Source organism: Rhinolophus ferrumequinum, chromosome 12 (assembly GCF_004115265.2).
Source record: "Rhinolophus ferrumequinum isolate MPI-CBG mRhiFer1 chromosome 12, mRhiFer1_v1.p, whole genome shotgun sequence".
Classification (NCBI taxonomy): Eukaryota; Metazoa; Chordata; class Mammalia; order Chiroptera; family Rhinolophidae; genus Rhinolophus; species Rhinolophus ferrumequinum.
This window is the reverse complement of record NC_046295.1, coordinates 6,475,094-6,490,078: the sequence shown is the minus strand read 5'-3', so window position 1 is coordinate 6,490,078 and position 14,985 is coordinate 6,475,094. Positions and strand designations below refer to the sequence as shown.

General features: G+C 54.6%; 1 protein-coding gene across 1 annotated transcript in view; it reads left to right on the top strand.

Moving 5' to 3' along the window:
- Nucleotides 1-570: 570 nt before the first annotated feature.
- Nucleotides 571-14,985, top strand: part of PHF2 (PHD finger protein 2) — a 90,724-nt gene continuing 76,309 nt past the window's right edge. Inside the window, exon 1 of the mRNA XM_033123420.1 lies at nt 571-721. Coding sequence (XP_032979311.1) covers nt 624-721 — 98 coding nt within the window. The 5' untranslated portion in view covers nt 571-623. The remainder of the gene's footprint in view (nt 722-14,985) is intronic.

The window sequence follows — 14,985 nt, the reverse complement described above, 5'->3', positions numbered from 1 at the left end:
CCCGAGTCTCCCGTCTCCCCCTCCCTGGTCCCCCGGCCCATTTTCTATTCTGGCGGGTCCCCTATCCCACCTTCTCCCCAAGAAGGGTCCCTGAACCACCTTCTCCCCCCACCCCGACGAGAGGTCCCGGATCCACCTTCTCCCCCGGAAGGGTCCCCAGGCCCACCTTCACCCCTGCAGGTCCCCGGCCCATCTTCTCCCCAGCAGGTCGCCGGCCCGCCTTCCCCGCTGTCCCCGGCCCGCCTTCCCGCGGCGGGAGCGGCGGCCAGGCCGCGGGCGGAGGCGGCGCCACCCGGGGCGCTGACGTAGAGGCCGCTCGGCGGCCGGGGGTCCCTTCGGTGGGGCCGCGGCTCCCCGCCCGCCCGCCGCCCCCGCGCGTCCATTCCCTTTTGTGTCCCGCGCGCCGGCCCCGCGCACACTCGCGCCCTGCGCCCCCGGGCCGGCGGGCGGCTCCCCGCGGCCTGCGCGCGCCCCGCTTTGTGTGGACGCGCCGCGGGTGCGCGCGGGCTGTCGTGCGCCCCCGGCCCGTCCCCGGCCCCGGCCCGCCCGGCCCCCGCCCGGCCCGGCCCGCCCGGCCCGACCCGGAGCGCAGCGCGGGCGGCGGGCGGGCGGGCGGCGCGAACATGGCGACGGTGCCGGTGTACTGCGTCTGCCGGCTGCCCTACGACGTTACCCGCTTCATGATCGAGTGCGACGCCTGCAAGGACTGGTTCCACGGCAGGTGAGCGCAGTCCGACCCCCGGCCGCGGCCCCGGCCCCCAGCTCGGCCCGGCCCGTGCGTCCCGCAGGCCCGGCCCCGCCGGCCGCCGGCCGCGCGCCCTTTTGTGCCCGGGGCGGGGGCCAGGCCTGCGGGCGCCCCTCGCCGCCGCGCACAAAGCGGGCCCGGGGGCCGGGCGGGCGGGGCGGAGAGTTGGGGCGCCGGCGGCCTGGCGCCTGACCGCGGGGCGCAGGCTGGCTCTGAGGCCCAGGCCGGCCGCCGCCTCCCCCGCGAAGTTGCAGGAACTTTCCCCGCGCGGCCCGGGGAGGCGCGAGCGGCGGGCTCGGACGCTGGCGGGGATGGGCGGACGCCGGCCCGAGGAGGGGGCGGCCGGCGCGCCCACCCTGCGCCGCGGCCGGAGCTCCCGGGCCTCGTCCGCGCGTGCGGGACCCCTGCCCGGCCTCGCGGGCCCCTGGACCCAGCGGCCTGCGGGTCCCCGGGCGGGAGTGGGTGACAGAATGGTGTCTGTGCGGGGGGGGGGGGGTGGTGTTGTGGCTTTGCCGCCTCCTCCCTGGTAGGCATGTTTCTCCTTTCCCCTCTTTGCTCCAGACAGGGACACCCGGGTTTTGACTTGACCTTATGCTCTTTGAGCAAGATGGGGTGGGGGAGGTGAAGCTTGGCCCCTTGCCCATGGCCATGACCTGGCCCTGCGCCTACTTTTCAAAAGCCGAGGTCCCTTCCCACCCAGAAGTAAATGGAGGAGGAGGAAGAGGAGGCGACACTGCTGCCCAAACTGCTCCAACAGGTTCTCATGTGTTTGGGCCTCCGCTGGACTACCAGGGGCTGGGCCGGGCTGTCTGCCCTCTGAGGCCGCCAGGAACAGGGCCCGGGGCAAGAGAGGTGTGTGTGGTAGTGGGTGGTCCCTGATCCCCAGAGAGGAGAACCTTCTGCTGGTTTTAACTGTGGGACGGTGTTTAAACATCCGCTGTGGTGTCTAGTTCTGCCAGTTCCCATGTGGGGAGCCAGGCAGCCAGATGTGACGGCCTGCTCAGGCTGGTCAGCACCAGGCCTGAGTCCCTGTGACAGGACCCCAGTGCGGAGGGGTGGGACTCTGTGGGACAGGGACACTCACTGAAATCTCTTGGCCTGCCAGGCTGCCTTCCTGTGGGTGCCCAGAGCGGCAGAGACCCCGCAGAACCGGAGCCTGGGCTGTGAACACTGGGCTCTGATCAGAACAGTGCTGTTATGCACACCCACCATTGGCACCCTCTCAGAGTTCATGGCCGGACCAAGGGTGAGAGCTGCCATCTGATCCCTCGCGGCTCCTCAGTTCCAGAGATGCTGAGAAGGTGGCCCTGAGTGCCCTGAGAGTGGAGGGGCCTCTTCCTCCTCCTGGGCTGTTAGAGCTCCCAGGGTGCCCAGGCGGGGGAGGTGTGAGGCCCTGGGAGAACCTTTGTCTGGCTGGCAGGGGCCCTCACCATTGGGCTGAGGAGACAAGGCCAGGTCTGACTGAGCTAGACTTTGAGATGGGGAAGGCAGGGGATAGGGGCTGAGGGCTTTTGCTGGATTGGCCCTGGCACAGGCAGGGGGAGAAATGTATCCTGACACCTTAAAGGGGCTGTTTTGGGGAGGCCTTATCTCCTTATTTTTTATTTCTCATCTGAGATTTTTGTTGTGATCCCATATAGGCACAGATCATTGGATCAGCACAGATTCATTTCTATCTATGTGGGGTGGTCCTGGGGTCTGAAAGGGGATGTGCTTTTCCCTAGTCACAGGGCACATCTCTACAGCTAATCAAGGGTCACTTGTAGAAGTGACCCTGAGGCTGGACAGCCTCCTGGAGTCCCCCCCCCCACTACCCCCCCCACCCCCACAGGCTCTCACAGCCCTGGGCAAACTCCCTACCTCTCTGGGCCAGGCCCTTCTCCTATGTAACAGGAAGGTGTATGACATGATCCCTTGTTTCCCGATCTCTACATATTCCTCCTGGATGACCTGCTGGATGACCAGGTGATGATCACTTATCACTTGTACTGTTGCTTACTAAGTATTCAACAGCTCAAGTCACATTTTAGAAGTTTGAGTACTTTGTAACTTTTTATTTTGAGAGAATTTTAGACTTACAGAAGAGTCACAAAAATGGTACAGTTTCCCTGTCACCCCATCTTCCCTGAAGTTAATGTTTCTCACCAGATCATGTTTTGAGCGTGGAAACTGAGGCAGAAACACTGGGTAGGAGGTCAACCAGACTACAGGTCTCGGCAAGTTTGCTTTACCAGGTTCCTCCTTAACATCCATTTCCTGTTGAAGGACCCACAGTGCCTTTCACTCTCTCTCCTTCCTCTCCAGGAATATTTCTTTTAGAGGGAAACTTTGTATCATTCCCTGAAGTAGAACTTTAGTATCACTTGCCATAGACAGTACCTGTAAAAATAAATATAACTGTTAAAGTGACAGGTTTTGTCTTGTCCCACCTGCAATCCAACATATCCCTCCAGTGCACCCCATTTTGGGGAGATTAGAAAGGGGTCTCTGAGGTTACGGCACACTCATGTGACTGAGTCTTTGCTGGGAGGACTCTGGCAGTGCGCCAGCTGACAGCATGGTTGGGGCAGCTCCTTTCTAGGGGCAGAGCCTGCTCCCAGGGTGCGCTCCCCTCAGCACCGTGAGCACCCCTTCTCCTGTTCTCTGGGAAGGCATCTCCCCTGGGCTGGGCTGGAAGCGTAGTTAGCCAGGAAGCCCGGAGCCCACATTCTACCACATCTTGACCATGGTTGGTTACGTGGGCCAGGGCACCTGGACAGCCCATCTCGCCATCACTAGCACCGACTGAGCCTCATCTGGGACCTGGCTTTGACTAGGAAGGGATGGATGTTGCGGCCAGGTGCCTTCTGAGCTGGCTCTTCTGGTAGAGAAGTGTGGCACCACGGCAACGTTGGGGACCTTCCTCCCCAATTAGGGTGCCACAGAGCCACTTGGGCCAAGCGCTGGATAGCTTCTTGTGTCTTCCACCAGACCCCGTGTGCCGTCCACCCCTGCCTGTGGTTAGGCGTCTGCACTGTGGCCCCGTTGCTCCAGGGAATGCCTCAGATGTCTAACCACCTGGTCCCCACCCTGATGTGAAGAGTCTCTGTCTCTGGGAAATAGGAATAATTTCGTTAAAGCATCAGACATCCTAAAACTGGCCTTCTTTCAGTCACCTGTTCTGTTGAACTTGAAGTGTTTTTGGAGGCAAATGAGTAAAATTGATTTTAAAGAGTTTGAAAGCTGAAGTTGCTGTGTAAATTCTTCAGTGACAGAAGTTTCATTTATTCCTTTGTAAAAATTTATGGGGTGTGTGTTCTTTGTGGGGTGCCATACTGACTTCAGGGTTCCTGAGATCTCTTGCCTCTTGTAGGGTTTCTTCTACGTGAGTCAGACTTGTAGATCGGGAGTTTCCTGCCAGCCTGGGGAGCCCTGTCAGAGTCGTGAGGAAGCATTGTGGGGCCAAGAGTAGGGGTGGGGGCAAGGACGCCACATCAGGGACAGCCTGCAGTGGGGCCAGGCGGCAGGCGCCATGTAGGAGACCCTGCAAAGGAGCCGCAGAAGAGGACTGAGGATTTGGCGGGGTCCCCTCTGGCTGCCAAAGAGATAGTTGATGACAAGGGTGGGGGCAGGAGCCAGTATCCAGGTGAGAGATGATGGGTAGGGCCAGGGGTTGGGGACCGGAGAGGGGAGAAGGGGTCGGGTTCTGGCGTGGATCCCCTCCAATTCCTGTGTGTCCTTCCATCTGTCTGGGCTCTGCCTGCCTTCCTTGCCAGGGCCCTGTCTCTGTGTCCATTGCCGCCAGGCCTGGTTGGCCTTTGTGGGCTCTTGCCATGTGCCCACCTCACCCTCCCTTAAGCTTCTTGGGGCAGAGCCATGTCCGGAGGTCCTCAGCCCTCACAGGTGCCTGGTGACACCGAGTGGAGCTCATGGCCAGCCGTGTTGGCCAGCGGAGCATGTATGTGCTTGGAGGGAAAGGAGAGCCCACCAAGCTTCAACACTGCAATCTGGGTGATCAGAGCTGACATTTAAATCCTAGACCCTGAGATCCCTAAATACCCAGGGAAGGACTATCCACGTGGAGATGGAGTTGTGGCGTGTTGGACATGTGTAGGGATAACAATTAAGCCTTTTAAAATGAGGAATTCTCACTGTGTGAATTTAAGAAGTTCTGGAGGAGGTGGGGAAATGTCAGCTTCTAGAGGGCAGAGAAGTCCCCTGTCCATTGACATTTCCCAAATGAGATGAGTCTCCAAGAGAGCCACTTGGAGTCAGGCTCATTGCAATTGCAAGAATGTTTGCTTTTATTGAAAATATTGGGCTGGAAGTGTGCTTGATATGAGCTTCTGCACTGCTCAGGTGTTTGTTTGGGGCCACTTGGGCTCAGACGTGGCTGCTGATGGCCTAATATTGGGAAAAGGTTTCGGGGCTTGGTGTGGAGCCTGCCAGCCCTGGGCATCCTTTCCTCTGAGGCCATCCCCTCACCTCTGTGCTCATGGCATCTGGCCACAGGGCAGGGCCTTATTCTGAAAGAATGAGATTTGCTGTTGGAAGTGAGTATCAGCCAGAAAAGAATGTTCTCTACTGAAAGTGCTGGAAGAGTCTAACTCCTAACTGGTGGGTGTGGGGAAAGCAGAGTGGTCACTCAGCTTCTAAATGACCAATGTGACAGTAGTACAGCAGGGCTTACACTGGGGCTGGCCGTTATGGCTTCAGGGTTCATTCAGGGTCATCCTCTTATTGGTTTCCACAGTGACCTGGGAGGTCGGCCGGGTGGGCCACCTGTCCTCCTACTTCTAGCAGAGGGGGTGTCGCGCCTCCTCACCCTCGGCAGATGGACACACCTCTGCCAGGGTGCAAGGGTGGGGATGTGTCCAGCTTAAGTTATTCTGGCTCAAGGGTCTGCACAAATACCAGGCACTGACAACCCCATTCGTGTCCATGGTTTCGTAAATGCAACGTGGATGGTAACGTCTTTTCGGCAGGAAGGTGGCATTGGTGCCAGGTGAGGAAGCCAGGCTCTATGCAGTCCCTCCGTATCTCAGGTGTGCCCAGTGTTCTGCCAGCCTCCTGCGTAGAGCTGTGTCCCTGTCTTTAACCTGTCCTTCTCTTCTTGCTCCGTCTTTGTTCCGCTGCTGCTGTCTGCCTTGGTTGTCAGCCTTTTGGGTTGGTGGGTGACCCTAACTGTGTGCTCCGGAGTGGGGCTTGGCCCTGTGCTTTAAGGGTGGAGGGTCTGTTCACTTCCCCCCAAAGTGATAGGTCATCCATGGAAAAATATAGTTAGAATTCCAACCAATGGCTGGCTTTGACCTCAGAGCACAGGAACTGAAGGCCCTTGTGTTGTTTGTCCAGGCAAATGGAGAAACGAGCCTTTTATTTTTTATTTTAAAAAGTGCGAGTCTCCATCTCCTTCACGCTGACCGTTGAAGCCATGCTGGGGCAGGTCAGGGCCCACGGTTAGGCGTGCTACACATGAATTTCACACGGTGTGAAATTAACCATTTTAAAGCACACAGTTTATGACATTTTGTGTGCTCAAAATACTGTGCGACCATCACCTCTCTCGAGTTCTCAAACATTTTCATCACCCCAAAAGAAAACTCCAAACCCATTGAACAACAGCTTTCCATTCCTCTTCCTCTAGCCCTGGACAACCCTCCATCTGTTTTCTGTCCCCATGTATTTATCTATTCTGGACATTTCATATAAATGGAATCATACAATATGTAATCTTTTGTGTGTGGCTTCTTTCAGTTAGCATAATGTGTTTTAGGTTCATCTATGTTGTAGTGTGTATCAGAAGTTCATTGATTTTTTTTTTTAATGGCTGAATAATACTCCATTGTACGGATACCCAATACTCATTTTGGGTATCCATTCTGTTTATGGAATTTGGACTTTTTCCACCTATGGCTATTGTCAGCAGTGCTGCTATGAACATTCGTGTACAAATATTTATTTGAAGACCTGTTATTTGTCTATTTATTTTTGAATTGTAAGTGTTCTTTATATATTCTGAACACTAGACCTTTAACAGATACATAATTTGTAAATATTTTCCCATTAGTGTGTTGTCTTTTCACTTTTGTGATAATGTCCATTGATGCACAGAGTTTTAATTTTGATGAAGTCCAATTTATCTTTTTCTTCTGTTGCTTGTGCTATTGGTATAATATCTAAGAATCCAAATCCAAGGTCATGAAGATTTACCCCTTTGCTTTTTTCTAAAAGTATTGTAGTTTTAGCTCTTATATTTGTTTTTTGATTCATTTTCAGTTAACTTTTGTATGTGATTTGAGGTAGGGATCCAACTTCATTTGTTTCCATGTGGATATCCTGTTGCCCCAGCATGACTTGTTGAAAAGAATATTCTTTCCGTATTGAAATCTTGGTGGCCTTGTTAAAAATCATTTGACCATGTACATGAGGTCTGGACTCTCTTCCCTTCCATTGGTCTGTCTGTCCCTCTTTATGCCAGTTCCACACTATTTTAGTTACTGTAGCTTTGTAGTAAGTTTTGAAATCAGAAAGTGTGAAACTTCCAACTGTTCTTTTTAAAAGATATTGTTTTGACTCTTCGGGGCTCTTTGCAATTCCATATGAATTTGAGGATTGTCTTCTCCGTTCCTGCAAAAAGGGCTGTTGGAATTTCGACAGGACATTTTGAGTAGTATTGACATCTTAACAATATTATGTCTTTTGATCCATGAACACAGGATGTCTTTTTATTTAGATTTAAGTTTTCTTTGGTTTCTTTCAGCTATGCTTTTTAGTTTTCAGTGTATGAATTTTTCATCTCTTGGTTAAGTTTATTTCTACCGTGTTTCCCCGAAAATAAGATGTAACTGGAAAATAATCCCTAGCATGATTTTTCCTGATGACATCCCCAGAATATAAGCCCTAATGTGTCTTTTGGAGCAAAAGTTAACATAACACCTAGTCTTATTTTTGGGGAAACACAGTAGGTATTTTATTCCTTTGGATGCAATTATAAGTGGGGTCATTTTTGTAATTTCCTTTTTGGATTGTTCACTGCTGGTACTTTTACCCCCTTTAAAAAAAAAAAAAAGCATTACCTTTTAACATGTGGTGACTAAATTTCCAGAGCCAGACACGTGCACGGTGCAGGTGTTCATGCACATGCTGGGTGCGCACACACTCAGCTGCGCACCCGCAGGCACCGTGTGGCCAGAATGTGTCTGCACTCCTGGGGGAGGGGTGCTACTTTTCTTTTTAGCCATAAGTGTTTGTTGTGCCTTGCCATTGTCACATCTTGGATTAGGCATTTTCCCTACACATGTGGGGGGCTCCTCATATTGTGTGGGGGTCCCCTCTGCGGGTGTCCATCTCCTTCATCCTGACTGTCAAGGGAGGCACGATGGGCTGGGTCGGCCCACTGCTAGGTGTGCTGCACACGGCCTCTCTGACCTTCCCTGCCCCCAAGGGCTTGGTGGTGGTGGGCTGTTCTGATCGGGAGGACCAGCAAACTGAGGCTGGAGCATCAGCTTGCGGAGGTCAACAGGACAACGTGATGGGCTGAAACAGCAGTGGATGCCAGGAACCCCAGAAGGCAGGGGGTTCAGCCGGGGACCTGAACCTGCAGGATGGGTCAGCACTGCTGCCTGGGCTGAATAGGGCACGGGAACAGTGAGCAAGGCCCTGAGACGATAGCCTAGGCTATTGACTGATCCGTGGGCCGTGTCCCCAAGGAAGCTCTGGGCAGTCTCTGGCCGTGTGCACCCTGGGCTGAGTCCCCCAAGCGAGGTGCTGCTGTTGCTGCACACGGAGGTGCAGGGTGGACCTCAGTCATTCTTATGCCTGACACACTGTGGGCTAGGCACGGGTCTCATGGTGCTGGACAGTGTGAGCTTCTGGACGGGCCTTGAAGAGTGCCCTGAGGCTAGGTCTGAGCCCTGTCAGTGCTCACCCTGGGGGCAGCCAGATTGAGCTTGGATTCCCTAACCTCCTGCGGTTGGCAATCCCAGACCAACATACGAGTAGCCTATAGCACAGTTATGTGAACTCTGATATTTGAAGATCTTCTTGTAACCTTGCAACTTCGTCCCTTATTTTCCTTTCCCCTTAGAAACCCCATCAAGGCAGAGTGTGGGTACAAATCTCCAGGAAGCTGGCCTGAGCAGGAAGGGCAGGGAGCAAGTACTTCCTGGAACATGAGTGTGTCCCAGCAGGGCACAGGGCCCTTCCCTGCCCAGGCCCCATCACCCCGCTCCTGGGCGGACCTGCCTTCAGCTGGAGAGATGACACATATTTGATGGGTCAGGCCCCATTTTCCTGCAGGAGACACTGAGGTGTGAGGTTCTTGTGTAGCATGACACTTGATATCCTGGAAAAATCCAGAAACTGCAGCCTGACCCAGTCTGCCTTCCAGATGAACAAGGCTGGGACATGTAGGGCTTCCTGAGAGCTCCCCAGACCCTGTGGAGAGGTAGACCCCACGGTACCACATGAAGCTGCACAGGGCTGCATGTCAGAGTGGGAGGTGGGTTCTCCCTAAATCTCCGTCTGCCTACCTTTGTGAAACTTGAAGGATTAGTTGTCATTGGTGCTTGTGGAGTCTCTTTCCTGGAATTTCTAACAACTCTGGCTAATCTCTCCCCAACTGTTTTGGAGTTGCAGCTCATAAAAAAATGGCGGTGGTGGTTGAGGGGCATTTCCTGCCACTTGTCTGCACCTAACACCAGGCACTTTCTAACAGTCATCTCCTCCTTTTCTCTCAGCAGCTCCCCGAGGGCACTGGACTCGGGTCTGCTTAGGAGAATCCAGCTGGGACAGGGCCAACAGCTGATCTGGCTCACCTGCTGATCAGTGGCCCATGGAGCTTTGCCCGGGCCCGGGGGACCTCCCAGCCACACTCTCCACTCCAGACATAGTGAGCAGCTGTGACAGTTCCGTGCGGTTCCTGGCTGTGTTTGCAGACTGTGCTCACACTGGAGGCCAAAGTGGCTGGGAATCCCCAGGCATTGCACACGTGCTGCGATGGTCAGAGGTTGGCTCCTGTCCTGCCAAGTAAGGGGGCCCATCAGTCCATCCAGCCGAGCACCTCAGGGCACTGGGCTCCATTCTAGGCACCCAGACATAGCACTAACAAAGACTCAAGTTCCCTGCACCACTGGGCGGCACATGCCAGCAGCTGGCCCCGCAGGCAGGGCTGGGCATCCTGGTGGCTGGGGCAGCCAGGCGGTACTCCAGGTGACCCAGAGTGTACTGGGCAGGAGGGGAGAGGCAGTGGGGATGTGCGTGGGCTGTCGGCCAGAGGCGGGAGTTTCTGTGTTATCCTCAAAGCAGCACCCAGACGGGTACAACATTCTCTACTTTACCAAGTTCCATGTATAGAGGAGCAGGATGGAGAGAGCCCAGCTAGGAGCCAACTGGGCCCAGGGGAAAGAGACAGGGTGGGGTGGTCCTGGGGATGGAAGACTGGCAGCGGGTTATCTGGCACTCCACCCTGCCTGCCCCTTGGGAAGGTTGGAGTCGCTGGACTCCTGCCCCAGCTCCACCCGTGCTGCTGGAGGGTGGAAGTGTTAGCTGCTTTTGGCCTCGAAGTTCCCAGGGTCCGTGTCATGAAGGTGATCCTCTGATCCCAGTATGCAAGCTGTGTAGCCAGCCCCAGTCGGCTCCTGGTACTGCCATGGGCCTCGCCTGGGCCCCTGCCTGGCAGAGCTCCTGCCGCCTGCCCACTGTGCAGACGTCAGGCATTTGAGTTTCGCTCCTGGCCCTAGACGTGGAGGTGGACGCGTGAGGCCGGCTGGGTGAGGCGCTAGGTCTCCGAGGACATTTTACCTGGCTCCCCACCTCACAGGACAGGGACACCTGCTTTCTGTCTGATCTCAGATGGCCAGGTGGAGCCTGTGTCCTCAGCCCACCTCTGTCTAGGGTGTGCTGTGTGGTGCGTGCCCGATGCCCACAGCCCCCCACAGCCCCACTCTTTAAAATCTGTGTAGGGCCCTGAAGGCAGTACTGGCAGTGACTAAGGGGATTCAGGTCGAGGATCCGTCTGGCCGTGTGGGGTGGGCTGAGGAGAGACCCCGGAGCAGCAGCCAGGCAGCCACTGTCCTGGGGCCCTGAGCTGAGCCCCCGTCCCCAGCTCCTCCCCTCCATGTGTCCTTCTCCAGCTCTCCAGGGCATGTGGTTTTCCTTTCCTCTCTGTTGACGTGCTCCTCTGGAATCGGAGTGGCCATTGGTGGGACCAGAGAGCACCGTGTGTTTCTCCTGCTGGGACTCAGCAGCTTTCCTGGCCTCGGGCTAGGAAGGAACTGAGTGCTGGATTAAAGCTTGAAGAAGAAAGAATGTAGATTTGGGTTCAGTTTGAGAAAATACTTTTTAATAATTGAAACTGGCCCCAAACCGATCGCCTCCGGGGCAACAGTGGGCAGTTAGGTCACAACAAGGTGTCTCAGCCTGGCTCTGTGAACACGGGGCGGGGAGTCTGCTGGCAGGATGTGCAGCCACCACCCTGGCCTCCACCCAGGACTCCAGGGACACCCGCCCCCCAGCTGGGACAGCAAGAGTGCCCCCATTCGTGACCAGAAGCCCCCAGGGGACATAATCGCACCCAGTTGAGGGCAGGAGGCAACTGAATTTGTGCAGAACACATTTACGTTCAGCAGTCAGAAAACAAGAGCTTCTGACAGCCCCCCTCCTGGTCTTTTCTTTTACTTACCCATTGTGATAAGGAATAACTGCATTTATTCATTTATAAATGGTTAATTGAATGAGTTTGCAAATGGAATACTTGCACGTGTTTTTTTTTTTTTAAATGAGTATGAAAGAATATGCAGTGAAAGCTTGTCTTCCCCTAGATTCCAGCTCCTTAGAGAAACCTCGAGATTTCTGTGGCTGTAGTACTTGTGTTGCACAAACACCTCTCTCTCTTTCCTCATGCACGTCGGTGTGCTGGGGATGGCACTGTGCCTGTGACACTGGGTCTCACACTCGCTCCGGGATGCATTTCCCATCGCCTGGTTTCCGGGTTGGTGGTGAGCTTACTTCTCATGTTGAGCTACTCCAGTTCTGCACAGGAAACATCCTGGTACATACGGTTATGGGCATGTGTGCTAGTGTATCTGTTGGATAAATTCTAAGACGTAAGGTGCTGGGAGGAAGTGTACACTCAGCCTTTTGGGTTTTAAAATCACCAGATGGGTTGTACCAATTTCCCTACACACTAGGCAGCACGTTTTCTGAACTTTTTGATTTTTTGTCAACTCAGTCTGGAAGGTGAAACATTCTATCTCACTGTAGTTTTAGTGTGCAGTTATTATTATATTATATTATATTATATTATATTATATTATATTATATTATTATCATTTCAGTCTGCAGTTGTCTAATTATTGAGCTCACTCAATTTCTAAATTCTTTCCTCCTGCAAGTGTGGAATTTTAGAAGATGCTTTCTAATGAAGACAGACAGAGCAGGCTAAATCGGAGATGTGAAGGAGAAGGCAGCCTTCCTCTGACGGGTGGCGAGGCCATTCTCAGACTTTCCGTCCTCCTGCCCAGCACTGCTTAAGCCCCTCAAGCCTCCAGGACTGGCACAGGTTGAAAGCTCACATGTTTACGAAATAGCTCCTCTCCCTTTCTTTTCAGTCCTGTTGTGATGTCAGGCTTAATTTTTTCCCCCAAAACTTTCATTCTAGGCTTGTTTTAGGTTTACAGAAAAATCACAGGTATGGCAGACTCCGTGCATGCCCCTGACTGGGTTGCGCTGACTGCTAACACCTCCCATCACCGCTGTCCTCTGGTCTCAGCTGAGGAGCCACCACTGCCACCTCCCAGTCCCCCAGCCAGAGGCCTCACATGCCCCGCTCCACTGCATGTTGACCCCGGCTCCCCTGGTGGCTTCTCAGACCCCTTTGTCCCATGATCCTGACACCAAAGACCCTTCATGGTTTCTGCACCTTCTGCATCTTTGAGGGTGCCATGTCTCTGACTCGTGCACCCTCCCCCCAGGCTCCCTCACACACCCCAGGCCTGATGTGAGCACCGCCACAGCTCATGGGAGCGCCTGTGATCCTACAAGGGAGCAGTGTCCACTCAGCAGCCCCTCGTGGCCCCCGAGGCATGGACACGCGTATGCTGTCCACGAGGCCCTGATCAGGAAGGCTACCATTTACGGTCACGATGCTGTTCCCTCTTGATACTTTCTTCTAGGTCTCCAACTTATATTGTTTTATTAGATTTCAAACTGCTCTTTGGAAAAGAAAGATGCAATTAGACTGGTCTTTAGAAGCTTCTCTCTGAAAAGCCGACTCACAGCAGTTTGGGCCACCACAGACCCTGCCTCTGGGCGTGTGTTCCGCTGTCCACTCTGGCTCCTGCCCTCCAGATGCACAGTGGGAGCAGGATGTCCCAGGAGCCTCTCTTTCACAGACGAGGAACGGGGGCTGCACACCAGTCTCTTCTCTCAGCCTGGTGTCCTCTGCAGACGGTTGTGTCATCTTCTCTCGCAGGTGGTTCTGTCATTGGGAAGGGTCCTCGAGTCCCAAGCAGCATACACGGAGTGCAAATTCTGTGCCTCCTGTGACTTAGTGAGCGACACCTGTGGGCCCCCACTCCCAGGCCCTCGTCCTGTGGTCTGGTTGCCTGTCAGCAGCAGGGGGGCTGTGGCCAGCTAGACATGAGGTTCCGGCATCAGGAGGAGGTGACCTGATGCCTGTCCGAGTGTAGGCCGGCCGCACTCACCCTGCTGGAGCCCCCTTCCTTGCAGGCCCGTTTGCGTTTGTGTTCTCCGGGAGGCCTCTTTGTCACCCGGGGGCTGGTTAGTTCTTCGAGGTCCGAGACCTGCTCCCCTGTTGGCACCGCGGGTCAGGGGCCAGCCCATCACCAGCCTCCCTCGGAGCTGGCTGCTGGGGGCTCAAGGGGCCCCCAGCCCCTTTCCTTTCCTCCATGCCCCTCCTGACACTCTGGGGTTCTAGGATTCATTCTTAAGGTCCATTCTTAAACTCCTGGGGGATCCCTGTGCAAACAGTCCCTGTGCTGAGGCCGTTGGTCTGGATGCAGGAGGACGTTCCTGAATGCCCACTTCTGGGGAGCACGTAGTAACTCCTGGCACTGGCTTATCAGCGCAACCCGCACGCACTGCTAGTCAGTGAAGGAAAAGGCTCTTGGTGAAGTCACCCAGCGACACTTGACAGTCTGACCTTCTTACCTGCGTTTTGGCCAGAGAAGGCTCCTTCCAGGCCTTTCTGGAAGTATCCTGTCTGCGGGGTGGAACTTAAGGACGGAGCATAATTCTGTGCTTGCCGGTGTCTGTCCGTAAGTGTCCCTCAGATGGATGGAAGGCTCTGATGCCCCCTGAGTGTGAGGTCCAAGGTCTGTGTGCAGCTCATCTTGTCCTCAGATGGTTCTGTGAGCCACATGTGGTCCCCATTTGAGGCATGGGAACACTGATTCTCAGAGCCGCTCAGGAGCTGCAGGCACACGCTGCAAGGTTGGAGGTGGTGTGACATGGCCGGTGTCCTTTCTCATGCTCATTGACCCCAGCCAGTGATGGCTGCTGTTAAAGTGTCCCCAGAGTCCTAGCTTGTGTCATCCTAGCCTTGTAGCCCTGGCGCCCCTTGGGGTTGGGGACTCACCAGAAGTCACTTGCTCCTGCCCCTGCTCCATGCCCCACAACCCACACCCTGCAGTTGTGGCCTCTGGGGCTCTGGGACAGGACCTGGCCGAAGACTGTCCAGGTTTCCATCTCCTAATTTTTGCTTGTCTTGTCTTTTATGGGGGAAAAGGGGCAAAGAACAGATCATAGAATGTTCGAGTAGGACAGGACCTTGGAGAGCACCAGTCCCTTCTCCAAAGGCAGCAGCAGTGTGGACCCAGCCCCCCTTCCTTTAGGGCTGCCCCTGGAGGGCTGAAGCACAGAGCTGGTCCCTAGACCCCACCCCCATGCGTCCTCCAGGTTGATGCCCTCAGGGTGCGGTGGAGCCTGTGGACAGGGCCTCACCTCCCCTGGTCTAGAGTCCATATTTCTGTTAATGTGACGTTGGACTGCATTTGCTCTCAGGTCCAATTTATCTCCCTGCCACCTTGTGAGTCTCTCAGGGTTTTTATCCAGGTGGAAGGGTGTAATTCCCAGAGCTCCCAGACAGAGTTATTTGCTCTATATCTGCATACAATCAATCTCCCTAGAAACTGCTGGAATAGGTGCTCCAAAACTTGCTTCTGATTTTTAAAACAACCATGTCTTTATCTGGACTATCTGTTAAATATCCAATGGAATAGGTTTAAAAACATAGAAAGAGA